Genomic DNA, 26,352 nt, shown 5'->3' with positions numbered 1-26,352 from the left:
AAGAAAACACCCACACAGTATAGGGAATCAGAATCTGTTTTTATATGCCTAGAGCTATAAACATTTGTATCAAAATATTTACAATTATAGTATATGAAATATCAATTAAAGAAGAAGCCAAATACAGTACTAGAACAACCCACCAATGTAATGCAAATTACATGAGACATAAATGGCACAGAAACAAAAGACCAGGGAATACATGGTTCACTCCAGTCATAGTTTAACTTTTTAACACAATGCTAGTATCTCTTTTGGATATATCTGATATGCAAATCTGCCTCTGCACTCAAGACAGCCTTCTATAATTGCATGATCATTAAATCATAATTAAAAAGTTCATTGTCCCACAGTTTTTTGCTTCCCAACCCATTTACCCCTAGTCCAGATAATTTGGTGGCCCACCCTCCACATTCCCCTAACCAGAATGAACATAAAGAAATAAACTTAGTAATAATCCTTTTATATAAATACCAGCAATTGTGGCATAACAGCTCCCCAAAAGGAAAACTATATAAGAAATGGAATGAAGGGGGAGCTGGAAGAAGAAAAGTAGGCAAGATGTCTCAGATTCTCCCTCGGGTAGATCTTCTCAAATCGATAAAGGAAGTGTCTTCCACCAAAACAAACAAACAATCCCTTTAGCCAGAATCTGAGATGGCTTAAACATAGCTGCGCCAGGCCAGAGCAATGACTGCTTAACCAGGATTACCATACTAATACCATACTTCTAAGTCCTACAAAGAAACACTCTTGTGGCAACAGAGAAGCTCAGTGACCATCGGACTGGGCACCACAGGAGTTTTTAGGGGTTTTTGCTTTTCCCTTAAAGAAAATATCTGCCCATCACCTATATTTTTATTTCTCTCACAGAAATTTTCTTATTTTCCTGGAAGTACAGACACTCTGTTCTTACTGTGACTGAAATCTAGTATGCTTAATACTTGACAGTTATATAGCACCTTTCACCCAAGGATGTGTGGTTTGGTTTGCATGTGTTTTAAGAAGCTTCCAAAATTGCCTTGCCTCATCCGTATTGTGGGACAGGCAGGACCTCTGATAGGCGACCCCTTCAGCTCATAAAGCTAGAGCCATCTCTGAGCCTAGGAGTCCTGATCCCCACCTTGGCTAATTAGATAAAACTTCCTCAAAAGGGTATAATTTAGAGCGAGAGTAACAGATTGAGTTGCAAGGATCTATGTCGATCTCTCTCACATCTTATACAACATGATTGCACAGAGAGAGGTTCCTAATAACACAACCCTGATATAATCCTGCTGTAGGACTGCCCCCTTTTCCCATAATTTGTGTGGTGCTCCCACCACTGAATTGCTTGTTTGTGGCTTTACAGAAATTCCAGAGTGCTGCCTTGGCTTTAAGCGAGAGACCAAGCAAAGTCCACGGCAAGAGGTCTCCACAAGGGACAGCTGTGTGAGGCCTGGTCTGAGTTGTGACCACGCCCCAGGCCTTCCACTGTGAAAATTTCTTTCTCAGTTTAGCTAAGCCACCAACTTGGCCTTAATCACTATGTCTCTTCTTCCCATTTTGTCACAAATACCACAGAGTTAAATCTCTGCTTAACAAAGAGGGATCCTGGCACACTGGCCAAAGTCCTCCCTCGAGCCCTTCACATGGTGATGTTTTGCTCTGGGTCAGAAGGGCAGCATGGCTTCCAGGCTTGGCTTATTCCGCACAAAAACAATGTCTGCCCTGGCCGGAACTTGTACCGCTGTGTTAACTGGGTGCAGTGAGTCTGAAGACTGAATTCACCCTCGGAAGTGGAGCCAGTGATGTGGCAGCTGCTGGGGCCCCAGGCAGTGTGTGTAACGGAGAACAGCTGGAGGCCAAGCCACATCTAGGGAGCACCCGTCCCAGCCAACGGCTTTCTCCCAGGGCAGGGGCTGGACAGTACAGGACTCCCTCCATCATGTTTGGGTTTCAGCTCCTCCCCACTTCCATCCCCTCCCCCCCATCCCTCTCCTGGTTTTTCCTGCTTAGCAACTTCCACTCCCCTCCCAAATTCAAGGGCTCCCTCCTCCCCACCCCCCAGGTCCCCAAAAAATGTGTTCAGCCTTATTTCTTTCTCAGGACCAGATAAAGGATGCCAATGATGAAGCTGAAGCAGAAGCAGATCCAGGTCAGGATGAAGGAATAGCCGTGGTGACTCTGCCCGTAGTCGTTTTTAGAGCTGTTGGCATAGTGATGAGTGTAGATGGAGGCCCCCACCATGACGCACAGCCCTGCAGTGGGGAGAAATGATTCACTGTTGGTTTGGTTTCTTAACATTCAAAGCGAGAAAAAGATTTATAACTTTAGAAAGATCCTATGTTCCTCGTGGGCGATGGGAAAATGAAATCTGAAATTTGGCCCCCAGCGGTGGTTCTGTTGATTGGCCCCGAACCAGGCTTGATGGTTATGTTGCTGCACCATTGGTGTTTGAGTTCTCACACCTGCACTGGTTTGTGTGGCTGTGAAGTAAAACACAGCTTCTCTGGTCTTCCCCACCTCCTCTCCACTGGCTTTCCCATCTAGACCCCAGCACACAAGGACAGGCTGCCCTGGGGGGATGCAAAAGAATACACCTTCCATCAAACTGTGTGATGTATTGGGAGAGAGGGAATGGCCATCAGCAATTTCATCTGTTTAAGGACTCCCACATCCCCTGCCCCTTCAACTGTCTTGTATACAAGCTCTGGCTTCCCAGGTAGCTCAGTGGTAAAGAATCCACCTGCCAATGCAGGAGACACAGGTTCAATCTTTGGGTCAAGAAGATCCCCTGGAGGAGGAAATGGCAACCCACTCCAGTATTCTTGTCTGGAAAATCCCATGGACAGAGGAGCCTGGTAGGCTACAGTCCATGGGGTCACAGATTCAGACACAACTGAGTGAGCACAAACCCATACAAGCGCTACAGCTGGGCAGACCCCAGCTCCTTGGTGTCTGCCCAGGAGCCCCAGGTTTAAACAGTGAAGCTGGTGAGGGTTCTTATTTCAAGTAGCTATCAGGGGTTCTCCCCAAGAGCACAAGTAACCAAGCCAGTAAATTGTACAAGGCAGTTTCACTGCTCCTAGTGCTCAGCTGTTCAAGCCACTGAGAGCCCCCAGGGTAAGATCTACAGGAAAGCTTTTTCTGAGTAAACTGATACTCACAGCACACCAGCATGGTGGCCCCGGAGAGGAAGAAGCGGTTGCCTTTCTCCATGGTGAAGAGCTGGAACACGAAGACCACGAGGGAGATGACGGAGAAGATGATAGACAGGATCATGAAGGCCTGCACAGCCTTGAGGGCATCTGTGGACAGAGGGCAGGGGGAGTGAGGATGTCAGGCTACCCAGTCCCCAAGGGGCTGGCCATTCCTCAAGGGCACTGGGCACAATATCTTGGCACATACCTTCACCAGCGTAGGAAAGGTTGTCACCACAGCCACCAATGGTACAGTTTTTCCAGAGACCTACTGATCCCGCTCCCAAATCTGACACCACCCAGACCTGAAATCAAAAAGACATAAAGGAACTCTTCTCAGTACTCTGTTAGGTGGGAAAAGAATCTGAAAAAGAGTGGATATATGTATATGTATAGCTGATTCGCTTTGCCGTACACCTCAAGCTAACACAACATGGTCAATCAACTACAGTCCAATAAAAAAAAAAAAAAAGAAATTTAAAAAATTGTTTAAAAACTAACTCCCTGGCTTGAAAGAAAAAGAAACAATCATCAGCTTGTGTCTAGACTAAATCTTATGGAAGATGCCATTTTTAGCCATAAACACGGCTAAGAAGCTCATTTCTAGGTGGAAATAATGTCTTGCTAAAACCGAAGTCGCAGAGGTCCCAAGAAAAAAAGAGAAAGAAGAATGTACGACCGAGGAGAAGTTACCTCACTCTCTGGACTTCACATCTCTCATTACTTAAAAAAGAAAGACGTAATTCAACCATTGGGTTTTTTGGGTTTTTTTAAATCATTCTAAGGCTCTAAGAAATGGAAACCCTGCGTGAGGAAATTGATTTTAAAGATGTACAATTCATACACCCTACCAAGACTGTTTCCAATAAAGGACCTGGCAAAGAAGGGGAAAAAAGTTAAGGAAAAAATGATCAACTGGAAAAAAAGGAAGAAACATAAAGGCAGCAAAGAAAACAGCCTTGAGACTGGGAGATCAATAAGCCACGTTCATCTAAATAGAAGGATAAACCTTGATTGTCACAACATGAAAAGTAATTTCATAATAACATAGTCCAGTCAGAGCTATCCTGTGGGGGTAGCTGAAAGTAGAAAAACGACCCAATATGTATTCACCGAGGCTCACCACAGTGCCAGCGCCCCCTCCTTCCAGGCCCAAGAGAAACAGTTATCCTACTGGGATGAAAAGCAAACGCCCAGCCCTGTCCACACAGAGTGTCTGTTCAAATGCGGGTTATTGGAAAAGCAGGGCCAGGATGTCCAATTGCCTGCCTGTTCGCGATTTAATAAGCAGCTATGTGTTCGGCCCCATGTTAGAGGCTGATAATTCAGATTTCAGCCCTGGGCATCCATTAAAAGAGTTTGAAGCCATTTACTGGACCTGGTAAACTGAGAGACTTGGTGGTGGGGGAGAGGGGTGTACAGAACAGCTAAATTCAGGTTTGGAGGAGTCCACACAGCGAGGGGTCTGTCGTCATAGTGATGTTTCACTGAACCTTGCTTATAATCGTACCCACCGATGCTGGCAAAACTCTTCTCTCTGAAATTTAAAACCCATTATCCTTCAACGGTAACAAGGACCCACAGAGATTCCGGGATCATATCTGTTCATCTAGTGATGCATGGCCTTGGTTTTTAGGTCCAAGGAGTTGTCTTGTTTTTGTTTTTGTTTTTTCCGAGAAAAGCAAACTGGACTCTGCAAACTACCACTAGAGGTCAGAGTAGCCCCAGATTCAGAGAGCAGAGCCTATGGCTTACTCTGTATTTTTAGTCTTTTTTTTTTTTTTTTAGTTAATTCAGGCAAACGCGGTTAATCTTGCATAATTCCACTCTCACATGCTACTCTCTGCTCAGAACTTGTATTTGTTGGTCGGACCACCAAAGCATCTCATCATCTCACTCCCATTTCTCCTTCTAATCAAGGTTCCCAGAAAGAAGTTTGACCTGCCGCATGGCGTCTTCATTATGTCCTGAACAAAGCCTGTCCCTCCCACCTGTACTCCCTGGCTGGGCACACCTCCTGGAATGCTTCCCAAGTTCCTTTCACTCTGCATCTCTAGCAGAGAGAAACCCCACCCATCTACCCATCCTCCAAGCTCCACCTCCCCTGAGAAGCCTCACTGTATTCTCCAACCTGGCGAGATCATTTAGACACTTGTTATTAATATTTAGTTGTTTGAAGTATGTGTTTAATTTTTTCCACAACTAAGCTGTAAATTCACAATGGCTTAAACATCTTTTGTAGCACTTTGTGTAAATATTCAAATAACTTCCAAATGAATAGTGAACAGAAGAACAGGACTCACGTTCGCAATGGTAGAAACGAATAACATGATGACCGTGGCAATGTGGACCACAAAGATACTCGCCAGTAACACCAGCATCTTGGCTTTCGATGGCTTGAGGGTGAAGAGAGCTCTGAAAAGAAAGGAGACCACGAAAAGAAAAGGAGAGGTTACTCTCTCATTCAATGCGTTATTTCAGCTTTCCCATGTGGGTGGGTTCTCTGCTAAAATCAAGAGGAGTTACAGTAAAAATCATCATGATTCCATAAATTCCTGCCAACACCTAATTAGTTAGCCCAGTTCCCCAAGTGCCTGTTCATCTGTTTACATAGATCTAAACAGAAAGAAAATTCTACCTCAGATATTTATATATTCATCCCTCTAATACAGCCTGTTTCAAAACAGGAAAAATTTTATGGTAACTGTTATTATTTTGTTTGTATTGTACGGGTCAAAAGTAGGATTTTGGTTTTTAAAAGGCCTTTCACGGCTGTCATTTCAGGTCTCTACGCAACAATGTCATATAAATTTGCATTTTCCATTAGGGAAGTTGTCCACACTTCTATCAAACTGCTCACCCAGCGATTTTAATTGAAGAGGATGCCTTCCTAAGACTGGCAGCTATTACTCAATGCCCAGAGACCAAATGGGCTACTAATTTGATCCCGTATGAAATATAAAATGTGAGAGCCACAACTTCCACTATAATAATGCTGTTGGATATTCAACAGTTATAACAACCCAATTACAGTTTAATGGTCTGTTCATCTACCAGTGGAATATTTAAGACTTGTGTTGCACCTGAGTCTTTGGGCTACATCATGGCAGGGACTCTGCTTTTGGTCTGGGGGCAGAGGGTTATATTTCCTACAACTCAGTATGACAGTTCTGAGGGCTGGATGCAGCGGGAGGGACCAAACGTGCCTTTGGCTTGTGTGTGACATTTACCCAAATGCCAATCCTTCTGGACTCAGTACAGCCCATCAGCAGATGCATCCATCACACGGTGGATGGGAGGATGGGGAACTAACAGATTAAGAATGTGCATGGGTAAATGGAAGCATTCAGTCATCATCTCAGCAGAAGTGATGAGGGGAGCCCATGGATCATCAAGCCTAGAACATAGAGGAAGTGTGAAGGATGCATGAGGGGGCAGCCACTTTGATTGATGACAGTGACAGGAATCCTTTCACACCCAAGACAGTTAAGAGGCGGTGCAGGCTTGCTGGAACTTCAGAAGGAAAGGGCTCATGTTACTCACACCCTAGGGAGGGTGGACGTGTGGCTGTCCCCTCCCAGGGAGGAGATGGCTGTGCACATCCAGTAACTGTGTCCCATTTCTCTCTCTCTCCCTCCACCTTGTTTAATTAAAGCTTTGAGCTTGAGTCCCTTCCACTTCAGACAGGGTACTTATTGGAGAGCGTGGATGCAACCATTCCAACACTTCCAGTGCTTTTGATCTCTCCCTTTCCTCATCAGGCACTCCAAATCCAGAATGATCTACTGTACCCTGGTGGGGGGAGGGAGGAGGTTGCTGTTGACAAGCCAAGAATGAAAGGCAGACACTGGCCTCCACTGCCCACCCTGACCCATTCCAACCGCTCCCACCCTCCTTCGCCATCTAAGCACTTCCCTACCACCCAGACTCTTTCTGTAGAAATTTCTCCAATTGCGAATGATCAAAATGATGATGTTTACTGCTCGGCTTCAGGGCAGAGCTTAGAGCTTTCGTGCCTGTTATTCATAATCTCCCCATACATTCCAGTGCATTTTTGCTTTACTCAGATCCTTGCACACCTCCTCAATCACACCTCCTCAATTTTCTGCTTGACTTTAATGCACAGTGAAAGGAGATTTTTTAATTAGACAGAGGTCGAGTTAGAATCACATAAAGTTGTTTGACCTCCTGGTGTCAGTTCCCTCCTATGGAAGGTGGGGGTTGCAATGCTCATTGTACAGTGTTACATTTAATCCTAGACGGAGAACTCCCAACACAGTGCTTGGGCTTGGCAGATACTAATGAGGTTATTGTTACTGTTACTGTTATTTTTATTGCTATTATATGAAACTGAGCAGCAACTGAGTCATCCATTCACCAGGCTGCCCCATGTGAAGCAATAGGATACCTGCTGTCGGGTTCACAGGGCAGTGTGAATAAAATCATTTTGCTCCTCTTAGAAATTATCTCTACACCTAATCCTTGCTCCTTGCAGGGAGGGACCACTAGGGACCACCCATGGGGATGAAGAGGAGAAACTGACTCTTCCCATCCCTGTGTTGGTCACCTTCCCCACTCCCCCCAGACTCACACCATCACTAGATCCTGATCTCACCCCTCACAGGGAAGGGAACAGGCCTGAATTAATTCTCTGAATGCAGGAAATTAAAACATTATATAACGAGATTGTGCTTAATCCTTCTTGGGCTGTAGAAATGACTTTTTTTTTCCCCTTTGCTCTTAATTGACATGACAAACATCCTGCTCCTAATAGGGGTTGAGGGGCCAGAGACAGAATACAGTACACCAAGCAAGGCCTCTTATATGAGGTCAAGGAGAATGTTAGGAGTTTCCTCTCTGACACACTGCTGGGGATCCAACAGAATTCTCTATGTCCTTAGACTGCTCCGTAACCCTCCAGTGTTGAGCCTGATTCTTTTTGCCTCTGCTCACACTCTCTATTTTGATCATTTGAACATTCATGCTTTCCAAATACCCTGCTCATCCCCTTTGGCTAGTCTACTGCCTCACCATCACCTCCATCACTCCACATACATGAGTTTTCCTGCCCACCAGTTCTCACTTCTTATCTAAAACCACTGCCCCACCTGATCACTATTCCCCTGTGAGGTTCAGGCAGGAGTGGGTGAGTGGATCAAGCAAGATAGCAACTTTCTTTCAGGCTATTTAGATTTCTGTAATCACACCATGGTTTTTCCAGTAGTCATGTATGGATGTAAGAGTTGGAACATAAAGAAAGCTAAACACTAAAGAATTGATGCTTTTGAACTGTGGTGTTGGAGAAGACTCTAGAGAGTCCCTTGGACTGCAAGGAGATCAAACCAGTCAATCTTAAAGGAAATCAGTCCTGAATATTCACTGGAAGGACTGATGCTGAAGCTGACGTTCCAATACTTTGGCCACCTGATACAAAGAACTGACTCAATGGAAAAGACCCTGATGCTGGGACAGATCGAAGGCAGGAGGAGAATGGGACAACAGAGGATGAGATGGTTAGATGTTATCACTGACTCGATGGACATGAGTTTGAGTAAGCTCCAGGAGTTGGTGACGGACAGGGAGCCTGGCGTGCTGCAGTCCATGGGGTTGCAAAGAGTCAGACACAACTGAACTGAACTGAACTGAACTGAATCACACTATATCTTTCCACCAAAAAAAGGAGCAAAATGCCTTGAATTAGCAAGTGTTCTTAGTGCACAGAACACACGATTTTATCTGCTTTTGGCTGTTGTATCCAGCCAGAAGTAGAAGCTGTTTACTGGAGCTATCACATAACACAGGTAGTAGCTTCTCCATCTTTTCACTGCCTGAAATTTGTCAGGTTTTATTGGGATCATCCATTGCCAGCTTAGAAGGGCTTCCTTGAATTTCAGTAGCCCTCCCCAACACATTTGGAAGCAGAATGAACTGCCTTCTTAAATGTCTATCCCTATACTATAGGTTGCCCCCTCCTAGCAGAGAAACCCCGAGATGGGAAGATGGGAGGTAATTCTTAAGATCTTTAGGGACCAGCATGTGTGTGTGTTCAGTCGTGTCTGACTCTTTGCGATCCTATGGACTGTAGCCCGCCAGGCCCCTCTGTCCATGGGAATTCTCCAGGCAAGCATACTGAAATGGGCTGCCCTTTCCTCCTCCAAGGGATCTTCCCAACTGAGGAATGGAACTCTTGCATCTCGTGCATTGGCAGGTAAATTCTTTACCATTGTGCCGCCTGGGAAGTCCACATACTTAACAGGTGAGGGGAGACCTATCAAATTGGAGAGCAGTTTGGGTAGAAATAATAGAGGACCCAGTGCTCTTGAGACATCTACCCACCCATCACATGCAGGGCCACTTTCTGAGAGCCTCATTCCCTGCCCTCGTGTGAATCTTGCTTCATATGAAAGTACTGAAAAGAGACCACTTCTGAGCATTTATATCTTTGGAAGTATTGGCTGCTACAACTTTCTGTCCTGGCAGTAGGTTTCACTAAAGCTGTCATTGATTTCTCTCTCTGACCTCTTCAAAATGCTATGGACACATCTGCGTGTTGCTCTGTTGGTGGCAACAATTGAACAATACTCATAAAACATAATTGTTCTTGAGTAATAATTATCAAAGATTGCAATTGTATATTTAGAAATTAAAGGATTATAATTTTACAGCATTTGAAATGAAGCATTTTAGGGAGGTTCAAGAGGGAGGGGACATATGTATACCTACGGTTGATTCATGTTGATGAATGGCCGAAACGAACACAATATTATAAAGCAATTATCCTTCAATTAAAAATAAATAAATTTTTTAAGAATGAAAAAGAATGCTATTTACGGCCCTTTCCAGTGGAAAGCAGATACTTTGTCCTAGCTGGGGAGCTCCAACCAGACTGCAACGGAAAACAGCACGGCATTTCTGAAGATCTAAGTGACACACCTACCCCCTCATAGAGCATGGAAGCTCAGGGCAGTCCCAAAGCTCGTCATGTTGCTGTTGGGGCTTCCATAACAACATTATTTGTGGTGCTTGGAGTTGGACCCAGGCCACCAGAGCTACTGAATCCACATCATTCTCAAGGGATAGGATGTCCACTGACTGTTCTATGCAGGGTGCCAGGGACAGGTCTCCCCACCTGGCACTGGAAGCAGCGTAGGAAACCCCCCTTATCCTCACCACCCCCAACAGATTTGGGACAGGGTTGGTCAGGACTCCATGGGGCTGGGTGGGAAACTGAGAAAAGCATTGGAGGCATGAATGCTGACTCTAGCAGAGAAGTGACTGTCAAGAAAAATGGAGGTTAGCCACTTAGAGCTACACACAGGCTGTAGTTAATCCCTTTCCTGTTCCTCTCTCTGCCCTAATCGACAGGCCCGCCAGTTCTCTTTCCTCCACCGCCATCCTTGTTTCTGACCACACTTCCCCTTTCCTTCCCACATCGCTCAGACCACACTAGGACAGCGGTCTCTTTACACTCCTGTCCCTGATACAAGCGTCACAGCCACTGACCATTCCAGATCTGGATGAAGATCTTTGCTAATAGGACATTCATTGCAGTTAGTGAAACTGAACCTGAAGATTATGCTTGCTGGTGACTGGAGCTGTAAATGCCCAGCTGATGTGGGGGAAGGGCTGACGGCCCTCTCTAGCTGGCTCCATCCACTTCAATATTTATTGGTTTCTTATCTCCTCCCACAAAATGAAAGAAGCAAAGGAACAAAGCCCTGAGGCTGCCTTCTATTGCCTCTTCACCCTTTGCAGGCAACCTAACACCTTTAGGGTGGTCTGACCATGAGAAGGGCTTCCCTGTGACACAGTGGCAAAGAATCCGCCTGCAGTGCAGGAGACACAAGAATTGCGGGTTTGATCCCTGGGTCACGAAGATCCCCTGGAGGAGGGCATGGCAACCCACTCCAGTATTCTTGTCTAGAGAACTCCATGGACAGAGGAGCCTGGTGTAGGGACAGAGGACCCTACAGTCCATAGGGTCGCACAGAGTTGGACATGACTGAAGCGACTTAACACACATGTACAACCATGAGAAATTAATCAGATCTCTGTGGACACCTTTCCTTTTCTGATGGGTAACTCATAGCAGAGACATTGAGAATCATCGACTTCTCGTCTGGACAGTCGAGATGTTGGTAATTTGGCTGCATGATCACTAAGCCAGGGGTCAGATTGCTGACTGATAACTTATTCCAAACCCTGGAGTGTGTTTATTGAGCAGCCACCACAGTCTGGGGGAAGCAGGGCCTTCGAGCAGTCTGAGGAATAGTAATTGGGAGCAATACAACCGAACAGAGCCCCAAGACCTACTTCTCCAGCAAAGGAAGTGATGGAAATCCTGGGCTTGAGCCACTGAAGAACTAGCCAGAGACTGTGGGGTGTCACATGATCAGAAACAGTGAGTCGGGGGCTTGTGTGAGTGATGGGAGTGGGGGAACCCACAGAGCTCGAATGTCTGGGATTCACTCGGAGTGGGTGAGAGTCTCCCAGACAAAGGCAAAGTGGAAGCATCCTTGACCAGATGGCACAAGATAACTTTCTAAGAAGCACGTGGATCTGTATCGAGAGCCAGAAGACAGTTTAGTCATTTCCCTGGCAGCCAAGACAGCCCAGACTCTTCTGGGGAGACAGGAGCAATAGTAACCAGCTGCCAAAGTCCACATTGCTCCTTCCTCTCATCCCAGTTTTACTGCTGAAAATAACAGTCAGGTCATGCACGCTTCCTCCAGTACTTACCTCCCGCGCATCCTTACTTTCCACTCCCACTGTCATTGTCTAGCTCGGGACCACCCGCCTCTCCATGATCCTCTTTCTGATCCTCCCTCTTAAGTATATCCTCAGTACCACTGGGTTATCTGACCAAGTCACTCCTCAGATCCTCCAAACACACCACCACCCCACCACCAATCAGGAAAGGGGCTCCACACTGGCCCTGGGAATCCTAGGAATTTTAAATCCTAGGATTAAAAACAAAATTTTTTAAAGGTCTGTTTTTATAGCCTTCCTCCAGTTAACTATTACATTGTTTTCAAGGAAGTTTAAATTCTGCCTCCTCTAGGAAGCCTTCCCTGATACAGAGGTCAAAAGTAGTCATTTTTCTCCTGTTATTAAAATCATTAGTGGTAGCCCACCTGGTAACAGAATTATTTGTGGAAATGTTTGGCTCCCCAACCCCCAAGATTCTAGGTTTCTGAAAGGAGAATCTTGTCTATGACATGTGCCAAGTATCTGTTCAGCTAGCAAATAAAAGAATCAAGAAAGGCAGTATTTTCTTCCCTGTAGATAAACAATGAATGTCAAGATAACTGAAGTCTTCATAATAACCAACAGAATTCTTGAGAGAAAATGATCCCCCCCCCCAACTTTTTTTTATCTAGGTGGAATTTAGTCCTGTGTTTTTTTTAGAAATTATTTCTGTACCCTGATGCTGGGAAATATTGAGGGCAGGAGGAGAAGCGAATGACAGAGGATGAGATGGTTGGATGGCATCACTGACTCAATGGACATGCATATGAGCAAACTCCAGGAGATAGTGAAGGACCGGGAAGCCTGGCGAGCTGCAGTCTATGGGGTCACAAAGGGTCGGACACAACTCAGAGACTGAACAACAGTAGGTATTGAACATCTTACTATATGCAAACTCTGAGAATATTTCCTGAGTATCTTTGACATTTGAATATGCAGGGTTATATGTGTGTTTGTTCCCTCTTATTCAAGATGAAACAGGTAAATGCAAATAAAAATTTTTAAACTTCTAAGTACTATTTTATCTACAGATTTGACTTTCCTATCTACTTCTTTCAATTACAGAAACTCTGGACTGAAAGGAGGCTTTAAAATCCCTCCCCAGAACATGAAACTCATCTACAAATCTATAACCAGGACCTACCTAAATCATGCTTAAAGTTCTCTGCTGCTGCTGCTGCTGCTGCTAAGTCGCTTCAGTCGTGTCCAACTCTGTGCGACCCCATGGACTGCAGCCCACCAGGCTCCCCCGTCCCCGGGACTCTCCAGGCAAGAACACCGGAGTGGATTGCCATTTCCTTCTCCAATGCATGGAAGTGAAAAGTCAAAGGGAAGTCGCTCAGTTGTGTCCGACTCTCCGCGACCCTATGGACTGCAGCCTACCAGGCTCCTCCATCCATGGGACCCTCCAGGCAAGAGGAAGTCATGGGTAACTCACTATTTACAAAAACTTCCCCACTCTTTCATCAGAAAAGTCCTGACAATGCATTAGAGGTGGCTCTTGGCAATGACTACCTCCATCTTACTCCTGCCCTTTGTCTAATGCTTCCTTAACAGCATTTTTCTGAACTGGTCACTTTGCCAGTAGAACTTCCAGGTTATCAGAATATTAGCCAGAGATCCCCCGATCTCAAGTAAATCATAACACAGTCCTGAGATGACCGGACTGCCGGACAGACTCTGTCTTTTTGTCCATTGGTGCTTTCAGTGAAATTCCCATCTCCTCTGGATAACTGCAGACTTTGAAGAACGCTTTCTCAGACCAAGACACAAGGCTTTCTCGGAGGCACAAGATGAAAGGCAGAGACACTCCCAGTCGTACGATCTCCATGAGTCAGCCCACATCTGACCATCCTCCTTGGCGTCACACCCAAAACTGCAGCTGTGCTTCTCCTAGGAACACGGCGCAGAGTGGTGGTACTGATGCCTTTCTGTCCTCTACGCGTCAGGATCATTTTGCTCTTGTTGGTTTGTTTTGATGTGTTTATTTCCCACTGAGGATCATGTGGGTTGGCAAAATGAATATCCACTGAACGCAAAAGCAGAAGAGGAAATACTGTCTTTGGGGAGCAGCCATAGAGGATGTATCCGCAGGAGGAAAAGGCTGGGATTAAAGACAGGCTCAGTGAATGAGACCTTGGATGAGGTTTTCTGACCATTGTTCTTGTTGTTTTATATCAAGTGTACTTTTCCATTCTAAATATTGTTTTTACGTGAGGGTGGGGAAGGGGGGCCGTTAATTTCTCCGTGGGAAACACGTGGAGAGAAAGAATCCTAAAACACCATCTCCTCCTGCTTCTGGACGTCTGGATGTTTGGTGTGGCAAGAAAGAACTTTGGGCTGTAATTCACTGCGTACACTCATACTGGGGTCTGTTTTCTTTAAAATGTAGGGCAGTTTTTGTTTTTGTTTTTGTTTTTATGACCAGAAGAAACATCAGCAGTCAAGCAGCAAAAGCAACAGGAATCTACATGCTCCAAAGAAAACAACTGTTTTGTTTTTCATCATCCAGGAGGTGAGGGAACTGCACCTCCCACCTGTGAACAGGGTATATTATAGAAAGGGTGGTGCTTATCTGGCCCTAGTATAGATTGGCATGATTCTCACACAGTTAGGGATAAGGAACTGGGGGTGGGGGTAGTGGGACAAGCAAGTTATTTAGGGGGAACCAAAAGCAAGAAAAAAAAAACAGCACCTCTTTGAAAACCAGGTTCTCATAAAAAATTCTGACTCTGCTGACTTTGGGAAAATGACGTATCCTCTCTGGACAGTAGCTCCTGGAGAGACAGAGTATTCAGTAGTAAAAAAAAAAAAAAAAAAAGGCATGAATTTTGGGTGCGACTCCTGACTGCACTCCTTTTTTAAAAAAAGTTCATATTCATTGGGTACAGTTGGCACATGAAATTGTAAGCTATTTCAAACATACATCGTGGTGACCCCAGCCCCTTTTAACTATCATCTGCACACCTCACAGCCTTAGCATGAGGATCAAAGGGCTCGTGCCTGATACACAGCAAAGGCTGCTCAGCTGCTGGTTATTCTTTTTGTTCGTTTATGGATAAGGAGAAACTCAGCCCAGTGAAATGTGCTTGAAACTTCTCAGGCAGAGTCCGAGGGCCAGCAAATCTGCTAAAAGCAAACAAGCAGCTTGCATCTTGTTTTGGCAAATGTTCCCACAGAGAATAACCTCTCTCTCTCTCTCTCTGGTTTCCCCTTGTCCTCTTTTGTGTCCGGGGAGGGGCTGGGGCTGGGTGACATCTGCCAAGGCCAAGGCCAGACCTGGGTGGGGTGACAGAAGCCAGCCCCCACCCCCAGACCGCAGCTGGTCAGGCCATCAGGCGATGTCCCCAGGGCAAGGATGGAACCTTCGCTGTCTTCTGCTGCTGACAAAAGAGGAGTGTTTTGGCGGCCAGACCGTCTCTGAGGGAGAGACTGCCGAGATAATAACTAGGGTTCTGGAAGAAACTCAAGGTGTGGCCTGGCCTGGGTGGAGGTCGGGGCTGGGGGGCGCACTTGGGCGGGTCTGACAGTAGGTGGCGGCAACAGGCTTCAACCAGCAGGCTGTAGTCTGGGAGGTAGTGGGGCCCCCAGGGACAGACGCGGGTGTAGCCAGCGGCACCCTGGTGCCTGGCATGGGCTGTGGGCTTGTGGCTCTTTCTGCAGGCAGTTGGTTGTTTAGAGGCTTAGCAGGGTTGAAGTTACTCGGTCCAGTTCCTTGACAAAAGTGGGAAAGCAAGTCCCCAGAGTGAAAACAGAATCGGGATGAAGCCTACTCCCTCGCATCTTCCGGGCCAGGCTTTCCCCACTGCAGCACAGCTTCTCTTTCCTACTTGCGGCAGAATTCTAGAACTTCTACCAGATCTATTGCTTCATTCTGCCTCTCCAACCCCTCCTAGTTAATCAGAGGGTCAGCACAGGCTCTCCAAAGTGATGCCACTGGAAATAAACAAAGGGCCTTTGGAGGGTCACTGCTTCTTCCTATTGACTTGCTGAGAAGGTCCACCAACAGAACCAGCCCAGGCCAAAACAGCCCACCCTGCTAGCGCTGCTGGCCCCAGAGGAGCTTCAAACATTCCACCTCAGTCCCCACCCACAGCACAAGGCCCCCTCCCCAGCAGCGAAGCACAGCCAGCCAAGGCAAGCTTGAGGTCTCAGCGTTGTTCGAGTATGGACACACCTGGCTGGCCTGACCTCTACAACCTCTCCCCAGCTCCCGGTATCCAGCCTCCCAGGCAGGGTTCTTTGATTATTTGAAAGAAGACATCAAAGTATCAGGGACCTCATTCTGCTGTCAGTCCTGACCTGACCCTTCTGGAAAGGGAAAAAAAAATGTCCCCAGGGAAAGATGACCACTGCACAAGTAATCCATAGAAATTCTAACATTGCCTCCTTAACAACAGAAGGTTCTTCACAGATGGGAAAGAAGAGGTGAGACAAAGAACAAAATTCTTGGCCCCAAGGACTATCCTGACATTGAGAGTGGGTGGTCCCCAAATCAGAGGAGGGAGTCAGGGGTACAGCATCTTCACACTTCTGCCCTCTTCTTTCACCCTCTCCCTGGCTTCCTCTTTCCAGTTTCTCTCTCTTCTTCTTGTTCAGTTGCTAAGTTCTGTCCTACTCTTTGAGACTCCATGAACAGCAGCACGCCGGGCTTCCCTGTCCTTCACCATCTCCCAGAGTTTGCTCAAATTCAAGTCCATTGTGTCGGTGATGCCACTCAACCATCTCATCCTCTGTTGCCCCCTTTTCCTCCTGCCCTCAATCTTTCCCAGCATCAGAATCTTTTCCAATGAGTCAGTTCTTCGAATCAGGTGACCAAAGAATGAGAGCTTCAGCTTCAGCATCAGTCCTTCCAATGAATATTCAGGACTGATTTCCTTTAAGATTGACTGGTTTGATCTCCTTGCAGTCCAAGGGGCTCTCACGAGTCTTCCAGCACCACAGTTTGAAAGCATCAATTCTTCTCCCTCTTCTAGGCCTTTCCATCTGCCCCCTTCTCTCAGCCAGCATATAGGCCTAAGAAACCTTGGGAAGTCCCTTTGCTCCCCACCCCTTTCCTCCTGGCACCTCCCCTTTCCTCCCCGAAGCCCAGCTTCCCATCCACTCCCATCCACACCATTTGGCCACACCCTCCTTGAAAAGAACCCACCTTTGTGTCTCTGTCTCTGGAGTCTGGTCTGGGTTCATGTTGTCAATGTCCCACAAAGCTTCGCTAACCAGGCACTGCTCAGGTTTCATAAATCAAACCTCTTTCTTTCCTTCCGAGAGCTGGGTGAATGCTCACTGCTACCCAGCGGTAAAGCCTGCAGACGCCTGTACTTGGAGAATCTCTAAGCGGATGAAGCAGAGGAGTCCACCTGGGTCCTCCATCCTCCTGTTTCCATGCAGACATGTTACATCATTTCACTTTCCTACCAGTGTTTATGGATTAAACTTGCTGTTGGCATAACCCACAGGACTTCTCCAAACAGGAGCTATTGGATCTTAGAACGATAGGGTCTCAGGGCCACAAGGGTCCATGGAAACCACCAAGCTCTGTTCCCTCCGTTGAGAAGGCAAATGTTGTGCCCACATCACATGGCAGATTCAGGACAAGACCAAGTGCCTCAAGCCTCCTATTTTAGCCATCTTGCACCTACCAGAGGGTTCCAGCCACCAATTTCAACCCAAGCCTAGTGGGTTCTCAATTTTAATTACCCCATTGGAAGAGAGAATTCATGAAACAGGCCTGTGAAATATGAAAACTGCCACATCCTCAGTAAGGCCAGGGGCACCAGTAGAGGGGTCCAATTTAGTTCCAGAGAAATGCCATTTCTACAGCAAAGAAGGAAAGAAAGAAAGTGAAGTCACTCAGTCATGTCCAACTCTCTGCGACCCCATGGACTGTAGTCCACCAGGCTCCTCCATCCATGGGATTCTCCAGGCAAGAATAGTGGAATGGATTACCATTTCCTTCTCCAGGGGATCTTCCCGATCCAGGGATCAAACCCGGGTCTCCCACATTGCAGGCTTTAACCTCTGAGCCACCAGGGAAGCCCACAGAGAAGGAAAGGTGGATCCAAATGTTGTGATTAAAATGAAGAAAGAGAAGCAGCAATGCCCACATGGGCTTCTGTTTTCATCTTTGTGGTTCAGTTTCAGCGGATTTCCCAGTTAAATTGAGAGAAATGAGTTGTAACAGAAGTGTAACTTAGCGTGGTTTTGAAACATGTGTGTATGGGGTATAGGATATTGGGAATCCAAACAAACTCCTAATTAGAAGCGTATTTCGGCTCCCTTGGTTACTAAATAGGAATCCAGGGTCATCTGGGCAGAACTGAAAGGAGTATGGGAAAAGGGAAGTTTATGGTCAGAAAATTCCAGTTCTACACTACTTAAGGATTATGAGCCCTTTCCAAGGAGCTGGACATCCAGATTGCCTGCCGGCAATTAGACCGAGGTTATGTTGACTGGCAGCCTGTTGCTGTACTTATCATTACAGGAAGTAACAGTGGCAAGGCGCGGGCTCCACGATCTATGGACTAAGTTAAGGGACCAGCCCCACAAGGCCAAGTGAGAAGCCTGTGTTTCTGGCATTGCATTGATTTAACCATGACCTCGTGGTTGTCGCCGGGTGTCCCTCTGAGTACATATATCTGAGAGTCCCAGGTGGCTCTGAGCTTTTGTGCTAGGCAGCTATGTATGCAGTCAGTTCAAGAATAAACCACACACCTTGTTTAGAAAAAGAGACCTCAGAATCAGATCACCTGGGTAGGGAGGAGTATGTAAACAGCCTCAAAACTTCAACAAGTTTCCCTGCTCCTTCCAAATCTTAGGTAGTCATAATAATAATAACAGCAGCACAGATCTATCAAGTTTTATCAATCAAATACTAAATAAGAATCGAGTGCTTAGAAGATAAGGAGCACTGGATGGATCAACAGCAACAGCAAAAATGGAATAGATATTTTCAGGACTAGAGAACTTGGAAGAAAGTATAGACGTTATAGAGAAGCCAATTTTGCCGGATCTAAGAAACTCTAGCAATGAGAGTTGTCCAGTGAAGCGGGGTGGGCATAGAAGTACTCTCTAAGGTGCCAAGTCCCTTCTCTGGAAATTTTAGGGAAGCATAAAACACTCATCCATCCAAGGTGGTATGAAAATAAGATTTCTGCATATGGCAGGAGAATGAATGGGTTGACCTCCAAGATCTGTACCAAACTCAATGCACAAATCAAGGATGACACATAACTATATTTGCCCTGTGCCTTTTTCTGAGGCCGTTTTTCAGATATATTCCCTATCTGATGCCAAGGCGCCTACAGAAAAGCCATTTTGGTTCATCTCTCAGTCTTCTGAGGCACTGGCTGCTTTCTCTCCACTGGTCCCAGTGGGTCTGGGTACCAGCTGAAACCCCCAGAGCCACGCAGACCAAGCAAAGACAGTCTGCATCCCCAGGGTGGGCTCTATAGGGCTCCTTCCCTCGATCCCCCGGAGTCTGGATGTCTATGGGAACTGGACGGGCCAAGTCTGGCCTAGGAGGGGAGCAGGAAGAGAGGAGGCAGCCCCAGTCTTTTCTGAGGTCTGTGGAAGGGCTGTCTCTTCCCCTCTGAGGCCTGAGGATGTCTCTTCCCCTCCTGGGAGGGAGCTACTGTCTGCCCTGGGATGTGATCTGCCCTGGGTTGGTGCTTGAAGGCCTCCTGCCAACTCCCAGGACAATTTCATACCCTCAAACAATGTAAAATCCGGGGCGTCCTCAGACCAGGACGCCAGACCAGACATCCTGCCCGTCTGCCTCAAACCCCTGCCCCAGTCCTCAGAGTCTGGGGTGGAATTCAATCCACCCCCCGAGGGTGGGAGACAGTAGCAGGAAAAAAAGGAAAAAACTCCCGGTCCAGTCTTGTCAAGCATACATAGCTGAAATCCAGAAAAACCCCCATAGCCAAGGAACTCTCACTACTTGTTGGAGGAAGATGGGAAAGCGGGAATAAGAACAGCATTTTTAAAATTGCCCTCAAACTCCAGGCAGTAACGCACAGCATGCTTTTCTCTGCATAAAACTCCAGCATAAAGTGACACCGTACAAATAGTGAGACTCAGGACAGCTTATGTGCCCACACTTGTCACTGTTTTCTGTTTCCTGACTGGTTAAATCTTTCTTACTAGCTTTAGCCTGCACAGACTCAAAGATTTGTTTCTAGCTTCTCAGGATACCATTAATGACAATGGCCTCCCCAATCCACGTGGATGTAATCTAAAAATAATCAACACTTCAAGCGAAGGTGGGAGTCCCCTGCCCCTTAAAAAGTTGCCCTTGTACTAACTGAATCATCCCCTGGAAGGCAATTTTAGCAGGCACCTTGCCTGTATCCAGGCTGATTATGTTTGAATCTTCTCTTCCAACGAACCACATTTATAAAGAAAAAACTTAATTTCATCAGGCAAGCTGCATCCTGTCCTTCTCCTCGTCTTGTGTGCAGAGTAGGGTGGTAGGGCAGGGAGATACCCCAGTATCTATGTTGAAATGGGCCACACCTCAACCAACCAACATGCTAACCTTGAAAAGAAAAAGCAAATAGAAATCACCCTTCTTCCTTTTCCAGATCCTTTCATGATTAGTACGAGTGTTTGCGTTTGTACGGCATGTTTTGGAAAGAGTGAGAAGTTGAATGTTCCAAAACAATGCAGGAGAAAAAAAACACCTCACATCTACCTAAGAAATAAAAATCATTTTAACATTTCTGATAGGCTGTCTTTTTGCTCTGCACCAAACTTGGCTGCTTCTGGGATAAAAGCACAAAGCGATGCAGTATTTTGTTTTATTTTTAATAAGAACAGATGAAGTTCCCCCAGCCCCACCCTGCCCTCCAAACCCAACTTTTCCCTGAGACCCCACCCTCCACATCTGACCCTGGGAGAGAGCTCTGAAATCCACATCAGGCACCAGAAGCCCCTCCTGCGTTACATTTCAAACACCACTTAAAGAGAGAAAGTTTCCTCTTTCTCCCTCCCTCTCTCCCTCTAACGGTTTTCTTTAAACAAGCCCACCCTGCTCTCCTCCTATCCCGTGGAAAGAAAAAAAAAAAAAACCAAAAAATTTACACTTAAACAAAAGTGAATGAACAAGCTAAAGGACAGCCCCATAAAAGCCACCAGGAAAATAAACTGAAAAGCAGATGCTACCCACCCTCACCCCCAAAAGACAGGCAAACAGAGAAACAATTCAAGTCCTGAGCAATTTAAATCACAACAGAGCAATTGACAAAGTCTGGCAAGCAGCCCAAGTGCTGTCCGGTTTCAAAGGTACGTCGGTTTCCTCCAGAAAGAAAATGTTATCCTCTCGTGTTCCAAAAGTCCCTGCTCCCAGCACACTTTCAGAACAAGAACCCCGTTCCTGCAAGACATAATCACGGCCCAGAAGGACTGATTGCCCCAACCCCGGGGCCCCCGTCAAACTAGATTTTACTGAACCTTAAGGGAAAGAGTTGTATCAATGCCCACTTTTAGCTAAAAAGCTTGAAGGACTCAATTCAAGGAGTCCTAGAAAAATAGCACAGGAAATAAGAAAAAGCTTCAGTGAGGTCAGAAGGAGGAGAGCAGTGGGAAGCAAGGAAAGTTCTCTGGGCTTCCCGGCAGCGTCGGGAACTGTCCTACCTGAGGGTCCGGTGACCAGCCGAGGCGCCCTGAGTGGCAGGAGCTGGTGGCAGGCGTCCGCTCTCCTGGAGGTTTGTGACCGCAGTGAGCAGAGGGCTGGCCTCCCGAGGTTATAAGTTTCCTGAGCTGGTGTGCTGGGGTGTGTGATGGGCGGTTTCTTTTTACTGTTTTAAAGGAGTTTCTATGAATCAGTCCGGCTTAAAAAAAAAAAAAAAAAGTGTTGGTAAGCTACGCCCTGCTCAGTTGGCAGTCAGTCAAGACAGGCTGGAAGGGAGCCATCAATTCAGAGAAGCCAGTTTAGGCTCCCTGTGACTCAGACACACAGACCACAGTGGAAAAAGGAGTGACATGGCTTCAAATGAGCAACAGGAGTCACACAAATAGATCTGTTTACTGAAGCCCATTCCTCCTCACCATAAAGAAGGGTGGGTTGCCGTGGATACAAGTAAAACACAGGTAATCAGCCCACACTTTTATCTGGTGGGGGCAGGAACAGGGGGACTGTAGTGCCCTGCCCACTGACATCCCAGCTAATCATCCCACAAGTGTGCCATTATTCCTCTCCCACCAAACACATCCACAGCTGCTCACGGTCAGGAATGATCAGGTTGACTTCTGATTACTTTCCTGCCTGACCCTGGGCACTCTCCTGGGGATGGGCAGGGGTGAAAAAGGGAACACACCAGGAGGCCTCGGAAACCTGCCTCTGAATGATGAGGGGCTGGCTGAACAGCCCTGTAATTAGGCTCCAGGAATGCCCAGCTGGGCTTCTCACATTCACAGTAGTCTGGAGGAAGTCGTCTAGTTCAGGACTTTGCTCTCTGATCTCTAAGTAATAATCACCTGGACCTTGCTCCACAATTGAGCGCCTCGTACATAATTGTCCCAGCCATCTCCCTGTCCCACTCCTCTCTCGCTCAGCACCAGAGCCGGGAGGGGCCTTTAGAAGTCATGTCACCCCAAGGCCAGGCATCCACTGGAGCCCAGAGTCTGGCTGCTGTCCACTTAGCTATGTGACTGTATGCCTCTATTTCCTGGGGCATAAGTGTGGTAGACAGTACCTCTCATGGAGTTATGGTGAGAAATACGTGTAGAGAGCTTATCACATGCTAGGTACCTAATAAGCCCTTGATAAATATTAACTAGAATGAGTATTTTACTGAAGATGGAACCCAGGCCCAGAGAGGTGAAGTAACTGATCCAAGGAGAACAGCAAATTAGCAGGAGCAGCTGAGTCATACATAGGTCAGCCACACCCAAAGCAACTCCAGTTCTGCTGTTCTCCACTGTATCATGACAGCTTATTTCAATTCAAACTACTCTTCTAGAGTTTACTGATCCAGCCTATATATTTGCACATAGCCATGTACTAGCACACTGTTCAGAGCACAGGGTCACAGATATGAGCAAGATCTCTGTCATCTTGGAATTTATATTCCATAAAAGAATAGAGTAGGGACTGGTGGTGGTTCAACTAAATGCCAATGAAACGAGGTGGTAAAATCGTAGGTGGATTTTAGTTTCTTCTGGGATACATTTCTGTATTTTCCAAATCTTCTGCCATGAACCTACATTACTTTGGTTTTTAAGAAAAGATATATTTTTTTTAATATTTAGAAGGGAAAATTATCTGACATGACTGATGAAGAAAAAACACAAATGCATACACACTTACTCCATCACTCATCTGATAGTAAAAATGCCTCTGTAAGAAACTCAGTGGTTCAAGAGCAGCCTAACTCTAGGGAGCAGGGGTGTTTGATGAAGAGATCTGGAGATTCTCACGGGCTGTAAGGGCAGAATGAAGGCACAGCATCCCCGAGCTGCAGTTTGTCAGGCCGCCCCACCTGCAGGCCTTCCCCCACAGTTCTGGGGCTTGCCTTTTACCTCCAAGGCTTTCTGCCAGTTTCAAACTCTCCCATGCCCCAGCGGCACGCGAAAGGGGGCTGGGTCCAGGAGCTGAGTCCAGGGATGCTGAGGAAGGGGTATGTGGTCTGGTTGCATTTTTTTAGAGAGAAATCTGGGGCTGGGGAACAGTGGGCTGGGGAGGGAACCATCTCCCTCCTGCCTCCCTCTAACAGTAAACAAAGGGAAAAAAAATTAGAAACTTGTCTTACGGTGCTTGAGCAGAGGAGTAATTTGGTCCTCCTGGACTCTTGGATTCCCATACTTGATCTGCAAAGGAGAGGCAGTGGATTGAGAAAGCGGCTCTAGGGACTTTCTCCGTGGTCCAGTGGTTAAGATTCCTCCTTTCACTGCACGAGGCATGGGTTCGATCAGATCCCACATACCGCAGGGTGCAGCCAGAAAGAAAAAGAAAGGACTTCTGAGGACAGAACTCAGAAAACAGTTCTAGTTTTCCTCTCCCACCACCTGGCGGTGGGAGGCAGAGGGGTGGATCAGGAAATGACAGCTGTCCTGCAATTCAACCTTAAAATGAACCCATGTCATAGCTTCCAAGTAGGCCTGGTGAATCTCACATTCCTTTGTACTTTGGGAGACGTTCAGAGCTTGGAGAGAAAATGTTAAATGCTTTGATCTCAATACATACACACACACAGTGGTGGTGTAAATACCGGTGTCTTTGGGATCCAGTGAGAAGAGTGCTTCCAGGATCCTAAAGATACCAAAATCTGTGATGCTCAAGTCTATGATAGAAAATGGCATTCAGTTCAGTTCAGTTGCTCAGTCATGTCCAATTCTTTGCAAACCCATGGACTGCAGCATGCCAGGTTTCCCTGTCCATCACCAACTCCTGGAGCTTGTTCAAACTCATGTCCATCAAGCTTTTGATGCCATCCAACCATCTCATCCTCTGTCATCCCCTTCTTATCCTGCCTTCAATCTTTCCCAGCATCAGGGTCTTTTCCAATGAGTTAGTTCTTCGCATCAGGTGGCCAAAGTATTGGAGTTTCAGCTTCAGTATCAGTACTTCCTTTAAGAAAGGTTGATTTCCTTTAAGATTGACTGGCTTGATTTCCTTGCAGTCCAAGGGACTCTCAAGAGTCCTCCAACACCACAGTTCAGAAGCATCAGTTCTTTGGCACCCAGCTTTCTTTATGGTCCAACTCTCATATCCATACATGACTACTGGAAAAACCATAGCTTTGACTAGATGGATCTTTGTCAACAAAGTAATGTCTCTGCTTTTTAATATGTTGTCTAGGTTTGTCACAGCTTTTCTTACAAGGAACAAGCATCTTTTAATTTCATGGCTGCGGTCACCATCTGCAGTGATTTTGGAGACCAGAAAAAAAGTCTGTCACTGTTTCCATTGTTTCCCCATAGACTTGCCATGAAATGATGGGACCAGATGCCATGATCTTTGTTTTCTGAATGTTGAGTTTTTGCATATATTCTGTGAACATCTTCACATATACTTCAAATCATCTTTAGTTTGCTTATAATACCTGTGTTGTATGCTATGCTATGTCGCTTCAGTCGTGTCCAACTCTTTGCAATCCTGTAGACTGTAGTATTCCAGGCTCCTCTGTCCATGGGATTCTCCAGGCCAGAATACTGGAGTGGGTTTCCATGCCCTCCTCCAGGGAATCTTCCTGAGCCAGGGATCAAACCTGCATCTCTTACATCCCCTGCATTGGCAGGCAGGTTCAATATCTACTGCAATGTAAATGCTAAGTCAGTCATTGTAAATACAAGTAAATGCTACCTAAATAGTTGCCAGCAAACAGCAAGTTCAAGTTCCTTCATGGAACTTTCTGGAATTTTTCATTTTTCTGAGTATTTTCGATCTGCGGTTGGTTGAATCCATGGAGGTGGAACCCTCAGATGCAGATGACCTACTGTATTTCTAAAAGACGAATGCCAATCGAAGATTTCTGTTGTTCAGTTGCTCAGTCTTCGAGACCCTGTGGACTGCAGCATGCCGGGCTTCCCTGTCTAGCGATTTCTAAAGGCTTGGAATTAACCCTTGCCGTGTCAGTGAGCTCTCTTTATAAATTTATCAAGTCCGGGCAGGAAACTGGATCTGTCCCAGTGGAGGCTCCAGCTTAATCTGCCTCTGGATGTGATGAAAATAGTCAGCTTGATTCTCTTCCTGGCCATGAGCTGGACAGCTTTGAGACTGCAGATGGTAAAGGGGTATAGAACCATGTGGGGCTGAAGGATGCCACTCTGTCTGCCACACAGTTTCAAATCATTCAGGGTGATCTGCCTGTCTGCTCTCAGTTCCCATGTCCCCCACTTGGCTTAGACACACTGGTTTTCCACATGGGTAAAGAACCGGGCAATGTTTCATTTGACCTCAGTAAAGCCCTGGGAAGGAATGTCCCCTCTTGCCCATTTGCCATACCATTGTGCTCACACACAGGAATACATCCCCTCCTCCTATGAAGCAACAGGCATCCGCTTCTGGCTCGATGCCATCTGGGGCAGATTTTCAAGTATGAACTGGCATAAATACTTTAAATGGATGTGTAAATTCAGGGCTTTTCAGGACAAGATACAAGGATAGATCATATAAGTTAGGTCTGCCCCCTTGTTGCTCTCAGAAAAGAAAACTCATAAGAGCTTGAACTTGCTCAGTTAGCCAAAAAGAATCTCAGATATGTTCCCCAAAGCTATTATAGTGGTAAAGAATCTACCTGCCAATGCAGGAGACGTAGGAGGCAAGGGTTCGATCCCTAAGTTGGGAGGATCCCCTGGAGAAGGAGTGGCAACCAACTCCAGTATTCTTGCCTGGAAATCCCATGGACAGAGGAGCCTGGCATGCTACAGTCCATGGGACCGCAAAGAGTCGGAAGCGACTGAACACAAACAAAGCTATTAT

General features: G+C 46.4%; 1 protein-coding gene across 1 annotated transcript; it reads right to left on the bottom strand.

Annotated features, from left to right (window-relative positions):
• Window positions 1–21,742, bottom strand: EMP1 (epithelial membrane protein 1). Its single transcript, XM_055570744.1, has 5 exons — window positions 21,564–21,742; window positions 5,486–5,597; window positions 3,391–3,487; window positions 3,150–3,290; window positions 1–2,240 (listed from the first exon to the last, which is right to left on the bottom strand). Exons 2-5 carry the CDS (start codon window positions 5,561–5,563, stop codon window positions 2,074–2,076), a joined length of 483 nt encoding a protein of 160 aa, XP_055426719.1. The 5' UTR covers window positions 5,564–5,597; window positions 21,564–21,742; the 3' UTR covers window positions 1–2,073.
• Window positions 21,743–26,352: the final 4,610 nt, after the last annotated feature.

Source organism: Bubalus kerabau, chromosome 1, assembly GCF_029407905.1.
Source record: "Bubalus kerabau isolate K-KA32 ecotype Philippines breed swamp buffalo chromosome 1, PCC_UOA_SB_1v2, whole genome shotgun sequence".
In the NCBI taxonomy this organism is placed as follows: domain Eukaryota; kingdom Metazoa; phylum Chordata; class Mammalia; order Artiodactyla; family Bovidae; genus Bubalus; species Bubalus kerabau.
Note: the sequence above shows the minus strand (reverse complement) of the source record. Positions and strands in the feature narration are given on the sequence as shown.